General features: G+C 53.7%; 1 protein-coding gene across 1 annotated transcript in view; it reads left to right on the top strand.

Moving 5' to 3' along the window:
* The window catches only part of CACNA2D2 (calcium channel, voltage-dependent, alpha 2/delta subunit 2), a 155,434-nt gene that overhangs the window by 127,770 nt on the left and 10,966 nt on the right, over positions 1-16,698 (top strand). Inside the window, exons 5-17 of the mRNA XM_006873646.1 lie at positions 5,351-5,395; positions 8,630-8,771; positions 11,852-11,983; positions 12,119-12,176; positions 12,852-12,902; positions 13,041-13,140; positions 13,267-13,425; positions 13,649-13,756; positions 13,854-13,932; positions 14,514-14,563; positions 14,753-14,842; positions 15,036-15,107; positions 15,288-15,362. Of these exons, the coding sequence (XP_006873708.1) occupies positions 5,351-5,395; positions 8,630-8,771; positions 11,852-11,983; positions 12,119-12,176; positions 12,852-12,902; positions 13,041-13,140; positions 13,267-13,425; positions 13,649-13,756; positions 13,854-13,932; positions 14,514-14,563; positions 14,753-14,842; positions 15,036-15,107; positions 15,288-15,362 (1,161 nt within the window). The remainder of the gene's footprint in view (positions 1-5,350; positions 5,396-8,629; positions 8,772-11,851; positions 11,984-12,118; positions 12,177-12,851; positions 12,903-13,040; positions 13,141-13,266; positions 13,426-13,648; positions 13,757-13,853; positions 13,933-14,513; positions 14,564-14,752; positions 14,843-15,035; positions 15,108-15,287; positions 15,363-16,698) is intronic.

The following is a 16,698-nucleotide window of genomic DNA, read 5'->3' on the forward strand; positions in this document are numbered from 1 at the left end:
CAGGGTAGGCACTCAGGAGGCCTGCCAGAAAGGAGGATCCAGGTCTCAGAGCCATTGGGGCAATGCTGAGAGATTCATGTTTTGGGAACCTGCTCCCAGAGCACTAGGCCACAGACCCTCTCTGGGCCCAGCCACCATCTGGAAAATGAATGGCCAGTATTGGTGCTGCCTGTCAATTCTGACACATCAATCATATGGTGCCACATTGGTGATGGTACGGTTTTGTGTCTGACTGTACCAACCCTTGGACCCTGGGTGGGCCTGAGATGCATCAGGGAGGGCTATGGCCAGTTCCGGGTATGACTACAGACAACACGTACCTGTTCACACACACACAGGATCAACTGGGCTTCACTTGTTCAATGCGCACTACCTTCTCTCCCCAATCCATCAGTCTGCCTGCTGCCTATCCATCCCACCAGTGCTTCGGGCAGGGTGGGCTTTAGTCACCCCCTCTTCACCCAGCTGCAGGGTCACTGTTTTTCCCAGGAAGCATTGCAGCTTTTATAGCTGCCATGCTGAAAGGCATTGGTGCTAATGGTGGCCCCATTAACCAGAACACCAGCCAGCTCTGCCTGGGCTGCCAGGAAGAGCTGGCAGCGACTGCCGGCAGAGTGTTTCTGGGGGTAGCAGGACCTTGAAGCTGGGCAGGGATGATTTTTTTTGTCCGTATCACCCACCACCCACCTCCTTCTGAACAACCTTCAGGAGGTGACAGATACAGAGCCATGTTCTGCCCCTTCCTGCAAGAGAGGCACCTGCCTCTGCCACAACCTCAGCCTCAAACTCAGTGCCTTTATCCAAGCCAGGTCTTCTCCCAGGAATGCACTTACACTTTCCTTTCACACCAAATATTGACCTAGGACTCCTCTTTCTGTCCCCAGTCTTAGGATTGACCCCCAGTGCCTATAGCACCCACTTTTGGTGTCCCCATCATAGACAACTCCCAGTTCAGGAAGCCTCAGGCCCACATACTAGGACTCATCTGTATGCCCCACTCACAGCTCCCTCAGACCAGAAGCAACCAAATCTGGCTCAGAACATCAGTGTGTCCAGCCAGGTACCCTTCAAAGAGAGTCCAGGAACAGCCGGGCCTCAGTGTTCTTTCCTATGAGATGGGAAGATGGCAGCCAGACATGCTGGGCACAGAGGAGACATTTGGTACATAGGACCAGGTTGTTGTTGTTGTTGTTGTTAAGTGTTGTTGAGTTGATTCCGACTGTATAGGGTTTCCAAGGAGCAGCTGGTGAGTTTGAACCACTGACATTGCAGTTCAAACGACTTTGCATTAGCCCACAGCGCCACACCAGGAATCCATAGGACCAGGACCAGGTTAGAGACCACTTTATCCTAAGTAGGGTATAGACTTCCCTGTGTAAACAGAATACAGTAGGTCTGCATGTGAGTCATCAAGGATCAGACAAGGTGAACCCTCCCCAAGCCAACCCACCCCAACACCAGCCCAGGGACTCGAGCCCTGGAGTGCACAGGGTCAGAGCTGGGACAAGATAGCAAGAGGGTGATCTCTAAGTGAAACCGCCTGTCGTCCTCCCTAGCCTCAGACACTTGGCTTAGTAGTTACATCCTGTACTGACCCAGACTGTGTGAGCCCAGAGAAGCCATGGCCTGCATTAGCAGACAGTACCTCGCATGGCTCAGCAGACAGGCAGCAGGTGCTCCAGTGCCCATAACACTTAGGGCAGATGAAGATAGCAGGCCATCGGACACCATGCTTGACGCCAGCACCAAACTATGCCAGTACTGTCTGCCACCTAGCCTGTCATCAGTGAGGACCTGAATCAAGGCATAGGTGGGAGTGAGAGGAGAGGCAAAGGAGACAGAGCCCAGCTCTGGGAGTCTAAAGGGAGAGGCAGTTCTGCTCTGGGGAGTCTGATGGTGGGGACAAAGCCCTGCCCTGGGGAATCTGATTGGGGAGGGGAAAGGAAGTTTTGTTCTAGAGTCTAATAGAGGCTGCTGTCCTGCCTTGGGGAATCTAATTGGGGAGGCAGCTCTGTCTAGTGAATCTAAAAGGAGGGCCATGAAGGCTGGGCCAAATCGGAAGAGCCGGATGTACAGGACAGGTGGCCACCTCAGCCTGAAGGCCTGCCCCAGTCATCGGGCCCTGCTGCCTGCTTCTCTGCCAAACTGGTGACAGACGGCTCTCTCAGAAAACAGCCCTCTTGGCTGAGCTACATTGGCAGTGGGCCAGGACAGGAAAGCCAAGCATCCTTACTGGTGCAGCTAGGGCTGACCTGGGCCCTGCATAGGAGGCCAGTGGGCAATTGGTAGTCACATCTGGCCAAACCATGAAAGCCACCTTTCAGTGCACTAAACATGGCTGAAAACTGTTGTCCCCTACATCACCCAGGCTCACTCCTTCACCCTGTTCCCGACCTGCCCACATGTCATCTAGGCTTGCATGCCCATGCATAGGAGGTCATGCATGTGAGTTCAGAGTGGTAATGCCCTCTCTGCCCAATCTGAACAAAGTAGCCCCTGAAATACCAGGTAACAGAGAGGTGTGTCAGGGGTATGGACTGCAGATTTTGAGGATACCTAATTTTGTCGCACCCTTCCCTCTTGTGGGATTGCAGAGGTGCAAACATGTGGAGGGCTTGAGAGTTCTTCCTTGGGTAGAGTTGGCCCTAACCACTGGGGTGGCCCAGTTCCCTATCGTCTTAGCACCCTCAGGGAAAGGTGGTTTTAGAAGTGGAAATATCAGAACCTGGAGGTCAATCTCATTGAGGCTATAAGACCTAGTCAGGTTCCCCTGCGTCACTAATGAGATGGAGGTGACACCAGGGGTCCTCATAGGGGGTCCTCATAGGGCCGCTGGAACAGCCTCCACGTTTGGAGCCTTAGTCTGAACTCACTGCTCAGGAGTCAAGGCTTAAATCCAGACCCCTTTGCCAAGGCCCCTACATAATCATTAGGTAATAGTACTGCCTTCCTGTTGTTTAACACAAGGGAGGGGTTACTAACAGTAGACACGCAAGCATTTTACAGGCCAAACCAGACCCAGAGGCTTTCTCAGGGACCTTCCCGACTCAACCCTACTGTCTCCATTCTGCCATAGCCCTTGCTCCACACCATAGCAAGCTAACAGTGCTAACAGTATATTTTCACATGTATGACCTTGCCTAGCCACTGTCCGCACTACTCTCTTCCAATGAAGAGGCATGACCTAGTCCTCCTGAAGATCACAGGTGGGAGTCCTGACCACATGCCCAAGCCCTGCCACATACATACCAAGCAGATTCCTGAGCCTCACCCACAGTTTGCAAGGGCCTGGGAATCCTCCCATTTGACATGCATCCTCTTGTACCATATCTGCTGAGACCATAAAATAGCAGGGCAAAAAATATGGAGTCATTTGAGCAGCTGGAAGGGTGGCTGAGTGAATGTCAGTGAATCCCAGGGATTGCCCAGGTGCAGGCAGGTCCCCACCAAAGCCTTTGAGGGGAGCCCAGTGCTCCTGAAGCCCATGAGTGACCATCCCCCACCCATGCCCTTTCCTGTCCTTGTGGAAGGTTCACCTAAAAAGTTGGTGAGTGAAGCCCTGTGTTCTAATCTGCAGTCCTCCCAGTACGCCCGCCTGTTTTCATTACCGAGGAAAAGAGCATCAGAGCTCTGTTTATAACCCCCTTTTAGATAACAAATCACATTTTCTTTTCGCCAGCGAGTGTGTTGAATTGATATTTTTTCCCCTTGGTTTAATGGGTTTGTGTGTTCAGGAATGATCTTCATCAACCGAAACTCCTTATTGTGTTTGATGTAATGTCAGCTTTCATTATGCGCTGAGGTCGGAGCCTGGCATGAGGAAAGGCCGATCACCCTGGAGGCTGGGCCCTTGTCCCAACCCCCACCACAGGCCCACATAGGCGCCAATCTTTCTGGACTGGTGTGTGGATCAGAGGAGTGGGGAAGGCAGGTTGGAGCCATGGTGTGAAGCCTTTCTTAACCCCTGCCTCAGTTTCCTCATTTGTATAATGGGGGTCACAGGGTTGTTGTGAGGACACAGTAACTCAGTATGTATGAAAGTGACTGTCAAGTTGCTTTGGTCTGATATGCATCAAGAGACTGTGATCTTCCCCAAGCACACTACCAGGCATGTAGTCAGTGTTCCAGAATGCTTGGACTATGCATGTATCTCCCAAGTCCTGGTGGAAGATAGCCCAAGGCTGCTTCTCAGTGTCCGCAAGTCCAAGCCTCTCCCTGAGAGATGAAGATCCTGAGACTCAGGGAATGATCCAGCTCTGCCGAGCTCACACAGAGCAAGTAGGGCCCTGCAATGTCCTGGTTGGCCAAGGTGATTTTGTGCAGCCCTCCCCCCTCCCCCACAAGCAGAACAAGTGCCATCTCACAGCCAAGCCCTGGAGGGACTGATGTAGTGTGATCATACCACCCGTTTACAGACCACAAAGAAACAGGCCTCGAATGATTGGGTCAGTTCCCAGGCCATGCTGCAGGTTTGTGCAGCACAGAATGGAGTTGAGGACCTGAGAAAGGTGACTTGGACAGTGCTCCTTGTCCAGAGTTCTGGCCCTAGGGGCCGGGGAGGGGGGCCCTCCTGGGTGAGTGACACTCACTGGCACCAGGCTCACCTTCTGGCGGCCTCTATCAGCCACACTCGGTTCTGATTAAAGATCATTAAACATGAAATTAGCCCGTTTATGTTACGGATCCCCGGGGTGGCCAGTGATTATGATGCACAGATGGTCAAGAACCCAGGCGACAGGCACGCGGGTCCAGGCCAGGATGGGTGGGGTGGCGCGTGGGGTGAGAGCTGGGAAGCAGGCGCGAGGGCCGGGCTTTGTTGCTTCCTGCTCCTGTTGTGTAAACCCCCTTGCATTTCACAACAAATCAGAGATAATTAATAAGTACATGCCTGTAATGAGCAGGCTTTTTAATAGAAGAAATTGGAAGATTCAGTGCGGAGTCATTATTTTACTCGGAGCCCAGACTCAGCTCTATTTTTCCATCTTCCCCTACTCCACCACCTCGCCACCCCCATCCCTGGTTCTGCTTCAACCAGAGTCTCTGCCTGCAAACCTCCTCCAACCCTGCCTCCCAGTGGGGCTGCAGTCTCTGAGTCAGGAAGTCCTCGGGTATCCGGACCCAGGGGTCTCATCCGCCAGGAGCCTGGCAGTGTGGGAGTGGGGTATCTCCAGCACTGACTCACCAGCATCCCAGGATGGTGACTCTGGAGGGACAGAGGGCTCCTCTCTGCCTCAAAACCCTTGTAACTCCCTGAGGAATCTGAGGTGTCATCCAGGTCTTGGGGTTGGGGTACGAGCTATATCTTGGGGTACTTTGGGCTATGAGTGCTGAGGCCTCTCTCCCCCACCAGGAGGAAGACATCATGTACTATGATGCCAAGGCTGACGCAGAGCTGGTGAGTGCCCCCTCTCCTGTGCCTGCTGCACCTCAAGGTAGGGGACAGCTGGGAATGCCATGTCCCCTCTCTAGGTCTAGGAGGTTTCAGCTATAAAATGGATGTACAGCTTGGCATCCTGAGTTTACCTCTGCAGAATTGTGGAGACATAGATCTATCCCCTGCATGCAACTCATCTCTCCCAACTTCCTTGACCTCTCTAGGGCTGTGCCTCAGTGGCTACTAGTGGTCAAGGCTTCACATTATGGGCAGACCCAGCCACTCCCTGAGCTGGAAGTGAGACCTTGGACTCACACAAGGCAGTTGAGAATTTCAGCATTTAGAGGGGCTATCTGAATGTGTGGAGAGTTGGGGAGAGAGGAGCAGTAGAGGAGGGCTCCCTGGAGATGGCAGCCATGGTGCAGAATGAGATGATATCCAGGTCAGTACATGTTCACTTCTCTGTACCAAGGAGAAGAGCAGCTTTCATGTGCTGAGCACCCACCCCACCGGGCTTGGCCCCAGCTCAGCCAGCACCACCCCAGCTGCAGAAGCAGCCCAGTTTTTCGATCTGTTCTTCAGGTAGGGGAGAGGGCTCTGGTTCAGCTGTGGTCCCTCTTTTCATAAGTGATGTCTCTGGGACTCATCACCGGAGCACTCAGGACTCAGGCAAAAAGATGTATGACCATTGCAGGGGAGGAGTCTGTGGTAGGGATGGAAGTGTGGAAGATGCAGGGCACTGGAAATAGTGTTTGGTGAACCTGTCAGGCTTCTGCCTGCCTTTGAGGCAAAACAACTGAACCCAACAGCCCCTTCTATAAACAGAGACATCACAGAAGCATAGTCTTCAGGGTGCCACCCCCCCCCCAGGGGGCTGGTTGGTTCAGGAGACCCAGAATCCTGTTGTCTCCCAGACTTACTGGCCTGGGGTGCTTCCTGGTGTAAGCAGGAGGTATCCAGTCACACAGGAGGTGGAGAGTCCTTGGGCCAGGCTGGCTGGCTGAGCTTTGGGGCAGGCAGGGGTCCTGAAAAGGAGGGGTGGGTGGCCTCAAGCAGGTGTGCTTCCCCTTGGCTGAGCCTCTGTGGCTCCCAGAGAAGTTGCTAAAATTAAAGCTGGAATCTGAAATTCAAATGAAGAGCGAACCTTTAATTAGACCCTGAATCTAATTCCTTACCCCCCTCGGCAGCGGGCTGTAATTTTAGCAATCAGTGCATTAAATATAAACTAGAAGACTGTAGTTGCCCACCATACAAAGTCCCTGGAATCTGGGGTGGCACTTAGGGGCTACGTGAAGAGCCTGGCCCTACCCTAGTGCCCAGCCCCCTACCAAGACAGTCTGAACATCCAGTGGCCCCCAACTGTGCCTAGGTCCCCAAGTACTGGCTCCAAATTGCTGGTTCCCTGCTCCTGGCCCCTTGGATGTCTGCTGGGGACCTAGAGCCTGCCCAAAGGGAGAGCTTCACCCTAGGATAGGGCTGGGCTAAGGTCAGTAAGCTAAAAGCCATCCTGACCAGATGCCAGTATGAACAATGGCACGCATACACTTGCTGGCTTCCCTACTTGTTGTGTTGTTTTGTTTTTTTAATCTTTGCCAGAGGTACAGTTAGAGATCTTTCTAGACCATTTACTTTTAAATTACCAGCCAGAAGGTGGGGGTGGGGGAAAGAGAAAGGAAGGAAAAAGTTCGCCAGCTGATAGCTTATCAGAACGGAATCCAAATGTCACATTAGTTGGAAAAGTTGGGAGATTAAATTTTCTAGCGCCCTTCATCTGCCGCTGACATTTCAGGGGCTTTCTTCTCCCGAGCCTCCCCCTCCTCCAATCGGAATGTGAGTGGTGCACGCCTCAAAGGCAGCCAGCTCCCTGCTCAGTGGCCGCCTGCCCTGACTTTACCTGGCACTCCAGGGCTTCCAAGTGTCCTCAGGGTGGGCTGGCATGGGCAGACTGGGTGAGGGGCAACAAGACAGCAGCCAACAGTTTGAGTTTTCTACACAAACTGCCCACCCCCCCATGAAGAGGGAGGAGGAACGGGTATTGTCTACAGGTCCCTTAGAAGCAAGCCAACCCCACACCAGGACTGGCCAGTACTCCACCATGTACCCGCACCTCTGCAATGTGGAGAGCACCTCTGACTGGCTGGGGAGGAAACCACCTTTTCCCAAGACAGGGCACAGCCTGGGCAAACACCTGGGGTGGGAACATGAGGGGTGTACCCAGGACACAGTAGGGCAACTGTACTGTGAGGTTCTCAGATGGACAGGAAACAGGTGATCCCGGTGCTGGGGATGACCAACCATCTTGAGAGCAATGAGGAAGCATGAGGTAGTTTAGCCACTTTAGGCTCCCTCCCTCAAGGACACGGAACCCCACCCCCCACCCCACCCCTTTGCTCCCTGCTCTGCCTCAGCCTCAGCCTCTCTCCCTATGTCTCCTCAGTCTGGCTTTTCCCATCTTCCCCTTATCCCTCTGCCACCATCTCCCGCCTGCACCCCCCCTCCCCGCACACCTGCACCCATGCCTGCCCCCACTTGGCTGCGGTATCTATGCTGCAGTCATAGACCCACTCCTGCCAGACTGTGGTGGTAGGCGGGGGTGCACGGCGCATGCCCAGCCTGTCCAACCGAGAGATGCCATAATTGGCACCTGTCAGACGGCTGTGGCTCATTTTAGAAAGTCAACGGGGGCTCTTACTGTCCTGCTGCTAGCAGGCACTACAGACCCTCCCTCCAGAGGCCCCCACTCCAGCTCAGCCCCTGGACCCACCCTGCTACAGGAGTGGTGCACCCCTGCCCACTTGGGGCTAGGGCCCTCTCCTTGGTGCCAAAAGAACACAAGGCAAGTGGGTCCTGGGGACGGGGGGTCGCAGAGCTCCTGGGAGGGGCTTCTGAGGCCTCCCTGTGGTTGCACAAGGTACATGCTTGTGAACCGAGATCTGCAGCTCACTCCTTCTGAATTTGCCCCCTTTGCTGATCATTACTTTTCAACAGTGTAACACAGGAGTCTGGTTTGGTTTTGGTTTTATAATTTGGGTTTAGTAAATGTGGCGATGGTGGGAGTCAGAGGCCACCTGGGTAAGGACCCATAGCTACTGTCCTGCTGTCCCTGTGTCTCTCTGTCCACTCTCTTTGTCTGTACTACAGAGACTACAGTACTCTCTCAGGTGCCCCTGTCCCCAAATGCCAGCCCTTCCTGCCCCCCATGGCCTGTCTGACCCCACCCCACCCTGACATTGCCACTGGGGGCACTTTCTGCAGGATGACCCTGAGAGTGAGGATATGGAGAGGGGGTCAAAGGCCAGCACCCTGAGGCTGGATTTCATCGAGGACCCCAACTTCAAGAACAAGGTCAATTATTCGTACACGGCTGTGCAGATCCCCACGGACATCTACAAAGGCTGTGAGTATACAGAGCAATTGGGGCTCTCCACCCACCATGGGGGCAAGCAGCATTGACCCAATACTCACCCAATCCTGGGATGGAAGGCCAGAACTATCCACTGCCCAGTCTTCTGCCCCTCAGTCACAGTGGTCATTTGACGTGCCCAGAGGCAGACATCAAGCCACACACAGATGTGTCCTCATGCTAATCCCCAGCAAGTACAGAATAGCAAGCTTCTTAGTCCTGTGCATGCGTGGTCTCCTAATCATGTGTACACGTGTGCACACATGAGTGTATGTACATGCACACTGTTCCTCCACACTGGGCCTAGTCCTCCCCAGCCCCCAAAGTAGCTCCTCTTTGCCCTGCCCACTCTCTGCCCCATGTGGGAGAGGGTGAGGAATTACCACATCAGATGGACTTAGGGGCTGGGTGGACATATCACTCACCAGCCCCATAACACCTCCCCCTTCTCCTTGGCTGAGAACACAGAGCCAGGAAAGATGTCAGGGAGATGGTTTCCAGTCAGGGACTGAGGAGGTGGGGAAGGAGATTGGGATGAGGGTGATTGAGATTCCCAGCTCCAGGAACAGAGCAGTTTTTCACAAGGGGAAACCAGGCTACTACAGCTAAGATTTGAAGTGGGTATAAGAAGAAACTTCCTAATGATCCTGGGAGGTGGAGGAGGAGGAGACCAACCTCAAATACTGTGTAGGGAGCTCCAGTGGCAGGATTCAAGTGACTTCATGAGCTTTCACAGAGTAGGTAAATAATCCAGGGGTCTACAGGGCTCGAAATCTTGGGGCAAAGATCCCAGAGCTGATGTTTGGGCTCCAGAATGCAGGAAATCCCCCAGGATCCTCAGGGAGGGCCCTTCCACACTTAGGATCAGCCTGGCCTTCTCGGCAGCCTCCAGCAAGGTTGGGGATGAATGTCCCCAACTCCTCCTTCACAGGCCACCCACAGACCACCTGCCCGAGTCAGTAGAGGGGCACTATCACAGGCAGGCACGCTAATTAAAACAGGAGCCACACCGCGCTCCCCAGTCACCCCTCGCTACCCACACAAATTACATTTTATATGTTTTTTATTTACTGTGTCACTTTTAATTAAATCTGTAATCGCCTGCCTGAGGGGGCATGGTCCCCATTTCCCAACTCAGCGCGGTCTGAGTGTGTATGCACATGGGTACGTGTATGTACTTGGGGCTGAGTAGCAGCCGCCCCTTTCCAGACAGGGGCAGGGTGTTTGTACAAGTGTGGCTTGCAGTAAAAGTACTTATGCATGTAGCCATGTGTGCCGGCAGGGGCAGCCAGAGGGGCTTCCAACACAGTCTGTTCTAAGTCTCTCATTGTGCGGGTGGAAACACTGAGGTCCAATAAGGAGTGGAATTTGCCAGGCAAGATCAGCTCCCTACCACCCAGGCCAGGCAGTATTGTGTGAATGTTTCCAAGTCTGACTTTATTTGTTCCTTAAAGAGAAAAACAGAAATTGTTCAACTCACTATATTTCTAAATTAGGAATACTGCTCAATAGGTACAGCCAATGCTAGGAATGTGTTTTGTTTTTATATCATGGCCAGTTAAGGGCTGCCACTGAAATGGTAAGGAGCAAAACCCCAAGAGGAGGGACTAGGCAACAGATAGACAAATCAGAGGCCTCCACACTCTGGAGGTAGAAACAGCCAGGAGCATGCCCATAATATGCTGGTGCCCCTGGGCTGTGGGTAGTCTTGGGCATTTTTGCATTTGTACATCACAGCTTTTCATCTGCTCTGAAGGTTGCAGTGTTCAGAGGCTCTGCTCTGATTAGGAAAGCAAAGCTCTGGAACACATTGTCTGGTACTTATTCAGGGTGGATGTTGGGTAGGGGTCAGGATGGGGTGGTGATGGTGGCAGGGCTGCACATGGGAAGAAAGGGGTGAAGGTAGTTGGAGGAAGAAGTAACAGCTATCTGGGGAAGGGATGAGGTGGAGAGGCCTGAGAGCAGCCGGTATCCCACCCTACTGTACTTTCTGAGCCCTCACAGGAGCACACACATACCCACAGTACAACGCACACATGCAAGCACTTGCTATACACATCTGTGGAGCCATTGGGCAGATTTAGGGCTGTCTTGAGTTGGGCTGAAGGACACTGCTGAAGTCATCCTGGATCTCTCCCTGGGTTAAAGGATCCCCATCTGTCATAGGGAACCTTAACTCGGTGAGTATGTGTGCAGGGGGCAATATGGCCAGGATATTGCACAGGTGCAAACACAGGATGGTGGAGGCAAAGGAGGGTTACTGGCTGAGTGGGAGGGGGGGAGTGATTGTGAGAGCAGGACCCACTGAGGTATAGGGTGGTATGTAAGCATGAGCATGTGTGCCCCAGAGCCATGGCAGCAGGGGCTTCTTGGCAGGTAGATTTGGTAGTTTGGTTTGGGGGTCGGGGGAGGCTAGTCACATACCTGACTAGAAACACAGAGTGTACTTGCAGGTATACCTGTAGGGGAATGCAGGCTGTAGGTGTGTGTGCATATGCACACATGTGTGGGCTGGTGCCTGTGTTGGAACAGCTTCATGACACCACCAATGCCCCTCTGAGAGCCCCTGCCCCCACTCCTGCCTGATCCTGGCCCCAGTTGATTAATCATGGAGCTGAGTGGCTTCCAGCTTATCAGGTACCTTAATAGCTGAATAATTCCAGCCCCATCATCGGGCCTTAATTGCTTTCTTGTGGCTGCAGCCAGGAGTGCATGCTGAGTGGGTGAACTCCCCGGGGAGCAACCTCAGGCTGCAAGCAGGACTCTGGGTGGAGTCCCAGCTCACAATTCCCACCCCCTAGGTGGCCCATCTCCTGGGGCCACAGACCCCCCTGCCTAAACTCATGGGCTAAGCCAAACTTTTGAGGATTTAGTAGGGGTGAGGACCAAGAAGATGTCTTTCTGGAAGAGGCCTTGGGGAATGAGGGAGACTCTGGACAGGCAGAGAGGAGCAGGTGAGGCTTCCTGGACAAGGGACACATGCAGAGGTGTCATTGTGGCAAGAAAAGTGGGGTTCAGTACAGACAGACCTGGCATTTGACACTCCAGCCCCCTATGTGGCATTTTCCCCACAGCCACTGTCATCCTCAATGAACTCAACTGGACAGAGGCCCTGGAGAATGTGTTCATCGAGAACCGCAGGCGGGACCCCACACTGCTGTGGCAGATCTTCGGCAGTGCCACAGGGGTCACTCGCTACTATCCAGGTGGGTGCCAGCCTCTCCCCATCTCCCCGCCATCTTGTCCTGGAGTGCACAGGGCAAGGTGGTCACTCTGTGAAGTCTGCCCTTAAGGCTGGGCCCTGGCCTGCCAGTTCCATCTCACCTCCTCTCCTCCCACAGCCACCCCTTGGCGAGCCCCCAAGAAGATAGACCTGTATGATGTCCGAAGGAGACCCTGGTGAGCGAGCAGTGAGGGGACTTGACAGGGATACCCCGACAGCTCCCCGTCTCCCTCGCCTGCTCCCCTCTCTCCTGATATCCAGCCCTCAGAGCAGGGCGCAGCCAGCTCTATCCAATTTTCATTTCACACATCGTTGCCACTGGAAAATGGATCCCATCACCCAGACAGGCCTCCCAGCTGCCTCTGCCCCATCCACTGCCCGGCACGGCCACCCTCTCAGGACTCAGAGACTTGGGACAGTGGGGGTTCCCAAGGGTTAGTCGGCCCTTACCCCACTTATGTAAACCCTAGCTACTCCTCTAGTGGCTCTACTGCAGGACCTAGGTTAGAAGGCCTTTGGCCTCCATGGTGCTTACTCCTTTATCCATGACATCCTCCCTTCCTGCCACCTATTTCATCCCAACTCAGGGCAGGGGATACAACAAGCCACTGAGGCCAGGTAACAACTTCCTGCCCGCCCTCTTGAGGTTATTCACATGCTGAGGATTCAGATGGCTCATGTTATGGGCAGGGACTAAGTTGTATCAAATGTCATATCCTCGGGGCCTAGGACAGTGCCTGGCCCTTGCAGTGGATGCTCAGTAGAAACATGTTGAATCAGTATGTGAGTGAAAGCAATAGGATCCACAAGGTCCCAATGGGCCTGGCCCTCACTGAGACTTCTCCGGACAGGTACATCCAGGGAGCTTCATCACCCAAGGACATGGTCATCATCGTGGATGTGTGAGTGAGCATGCCAGCAGGCCAGGCTGAAGGGAGTGGCTGGGGTAGACTCCGCTGCCTAGAAACATCATGGGGGAATGGCAGGAGGATAGTTGAGGCCTACCTCATGTCTCCATGGTCCTGGCCTGACCTCCACAGGAGCGGCAGTGTGAGCGGCCTGACCCTGAAACTGATGAAGACGTCTGTCTGCGAGATGTTGGACACGCTCTCTGATGACGACTATGTGAACGTGGCCTCGGTGAGTGCCAAGGCAGCAGGTGGGCAGGATATTGGTCACCCCTATGACCACTGCCAACCCCATCTGTGCCAACAGCTGCCTGTCCTGGCAGCTTGAGGCCACTTACCACCCCCACTGTCCCAGCAGTTCAACGAGAAGGCACAGCCTGTGTCATGCTTCACACACCTGGTACAGGCCAATGTGCGGAACAAGAAGGTATTCAAGGAAGCTGTGCAGGGCATGGTGGCCAAGGGCACCACAGGCTACAAGGCTGGTTTTGAGTATGCCTTCGACCAGCTGCAGAATGTGAGTCCCTTGGATGGGCAAGTGGGCAAGGGCCTGGGCACAGTGACACCAGAGAAATTCAGACAGATGGCCTTGTTAGCACCGAGCGGACAGGCAGCTCGGGCAGACAGCACCGTCTACTGTGGGGAGGGAGGGCTAAAAAGCCAGGTCTGCCAGGGGAGGGAGGCTCTGCCCATGGATCAGAGAAACACAAGCCATCTGACCCCATACCTACCCCACCCAGTCGAACATTAGTCGCGCCAACTGCAACAAGATGATCATGATGTTCACGGACGGTGGTGAGGACCGCGTACAGGATGTCTTTGAGAAATACAACTGGCCCAACCGGACGGTGAGGCTCAGCCCAGGTGGAGTCTCCCTGACCTAGGCCTGGTCCAGGGCATGGTTGTCTTCTAGTGGCCAGAGCAGTGACCTTATGCCCCCTGCAGGTACGTGTGTTCACTTTCTCTGTGGGGCAACACAACTATGACGTCACACCCCTACAGTGGATGGCCTGTGCCAACAAAGGTACTTCACCTGGGCCCGCGCACCCACCATTGCCTCAGGGCCTGCCTGCCATTCCTGTGTTGTTCACCTACCCATTCAAATGTCCGTCTGACCAATTGTTCTGCTGTTTGTTCATTTACTATCTATCCATCTTTCCAGACTCACTACCTATCTGATGGACTGCTTAACTTGTCCATCTGTCTGTCCATTGTCCATCCATCTCCCACCTTGTCTGTGCCTGTATCTTGACTTCGTGGTCAGACCATCTCTCTGTGCTCTTGGACCTGGCCCCAGGGTGGACTCTAGATGTCACTGCCATTATAGAATGAGGGACTTCAGGCCTCCAACCCCTCCCTTCACCCCATGTCTGCCCACCTCTGCTTCCTACACCTCTTTCATTGCAGCGGTCTCAATGACAATGACCAGCTCCCTCTTTCATTGCAGCAGTCTCAATGACAAGGCTACCACAGGACGTGCTAAAGGGACTTGAGTTTGGGAAAAGTGACGCCAAACAAAGAGGGAGGCTGTGGGCAGGTCAGGGCTGCAGACCCCCGGTTCAGTGGGTCCCACAGTCACCAAGGTCTGCCTCCCTCCACTCACAGGTTACTATTTTGAGATCCCTTCCATCGGGGCCATCCGCATCAACACACAGGTGAGACTGTGAGGAAGGCCCCTACCCCCAGCCCTCTGCACCGTTGGGATGGTGCGTTTCTCAGGCTGGTGTGGGGTGATAGCATCCCCTGGTGGCTTCTGAGGGTACAGTCACAACACATGGAGCAACAGAATGGAGAAGGTGCAATGGGAGGGGCAGGAATGTGACCTGCCTGTGTCCTCTCTCCAGGAATATCTGGACGTGTTAGGCAGGCCCATGGTGCTGGCAGGCAAAGAGGCCAAGCAGGTTCAATGGACCAATGTGTATGAGGATGCGCTGGTAAGCCCTCTGGGCAAAACAGGTGGGACTGACTGCTTTTCTCCAAGAATGTGTCCACTGGGTCAAGTCCCTCCAGGGCCCCCGTAGGTGGATAGATGAAGAGGAGAGAGATGACCTGGACCTGATCCCCTGCACTGAGTACTCAGGGTAGGGGCAGAACTGACCACAGGACACCCCATTGCTCTCTTTTCAGGGACTGGGTTTGGTGGTGACAGGGACCCTCCCTGTTTTTAACCTGACACAGGATGGCCCTGGGGAAAAAAAGGTGAGGCCTCCAACTGGAGGACTTGGACATGCCCACAGCAGGTGTGGGGGTGGAGGGGAGTGGGGTAAGCCTGCAAACTGTATAGGTGGCAACTCATAAGAGAAGAGTGAAGCCTTGAGCGTGGGTGCTGGGCAGAGAGCTTCCCCACAGAAGTGGGCCCCCCAATGTCTCTGCTCCCAGAACCAGCTGATCCTGGGCGTGATGGGCATCGATGTGGCTCTAAATGACATCAAGAGACTGACTCCCAACTACACGGTGAGTGGCTGCCTGCCCTCTGCCTTGATCTGACCCCTAAGCAGACGCCAGCCAGGTTCCACAAGAGAGGATGCTAGGGACCTCTCCAGAAGACCTCTGGCAATTAGAGAAGGCTTCCTGGGGTGGTGACCTTGGGCCTAGAAACCAAGAAACAAAGTTTCTTTAACTTTCTATTTTAGGTTTTATAGGCGATCCATAATACAACAGTCTATGTTGTATTATGGATTCTGAATCTTTCATTTCTTATTATTTTTGTAAGTCAAGATTTAATTCTTTCTGTTGTTGTTGTTTTCAACCATTTAAAGATGTAAACACCATTTCTAGCTCATAGTCATAATAATAGCAGGCCGCAGGACTGCAGATCTGGACTAGAGCACAGTGTCCTAGGCAGAAAGCAGGGGAAGGTGTTCCTTGTAGGTAGAGGGGACTATCTGAGAAGAGGCCTAAAGGTGAAAACAGAATAGGAAACATCAGGGAAGAGGCAAACTACCATGTAGCTGACCCAAAGCCTGTGGGAAAGGGAATTAGGTGGATCTTGGTTACGGGAAGTGGAAGTGGAGCAGCTATGTCCTAAGCCCAAGCAAGCCACATGTGGAAGCAAGTGCTGGACCATTGGTCTCCGTGTGCAAAAAGGCTATGCTTCAGAAAGGTGAGGGACAACTCGGAGTCTTACCTACTCTTCCTTCCATGGGCTCTGGAAAGGAGGCCCTAGGCCTGTGGAATTTCTAAGCCATTAACTTAGTGGTTATGAGTTGGGCTGCTAACTTCAAGGTCAGCAGTTCAAAACTATCAGCCATTCCTCCAGAGAAAGATGAGGCTTTCTGCTCCCATAAAGATTTATAGGCTCAGAAACCCTATGCAGGGTCACTATGAGACAGCACACCACCACCACCACCACCACCACCACACTCCTCGTCGTCTGTGTACTGAAATGAGAACAAGAGGAAGCACAGATCTGAGGCAGGAGGGTGCACCTGTCCTGAAGCTCTTGGCCAATGCAGGGCTAAAGACAGGCTGGTCCATGGGCACAACAGCCAGAGGAGCAGGGGGCGCAGACTGCAATGGGATAGGAGCAGCAGCCCTGTGGAGCCAATGGAGGCAGAGATAGGGCTGACTGACAGCAAAATGAGAACCACAAAATGCCCAATTGAATGGGTCCCAGGGCCCACGTGGAGCTGGTAGACCTTGGCAAGGGCCTCTGCGTGACAAGCACCCAGCCTGCTAGGCCTGGCTTGAGGAGCAGACTTAGGCTGCATGACATGTGGGGGCCCTTGGCCCAGTAGGCAAACAGTACCTCTCAGTGGGACAAAAAGCCAGAAGTGAAAATGCTCCAGAG

The sequence above is a fragment of the Chrysochloris asiatica genome, unplaced genomic scaffold (assembly GCF_000296735.1).
Source record: "Chrysochloris asiatica unplaced genomic scaffold, ChrAsi1.0 scaffold00246, whole genome shotgun sequence".
NCBI lineage: Eukaryota > Metazoa > Chordata > Mammalia > Afrosoricida > Chrysochloridae > Chrysochloris > Chrysochloris asiatica.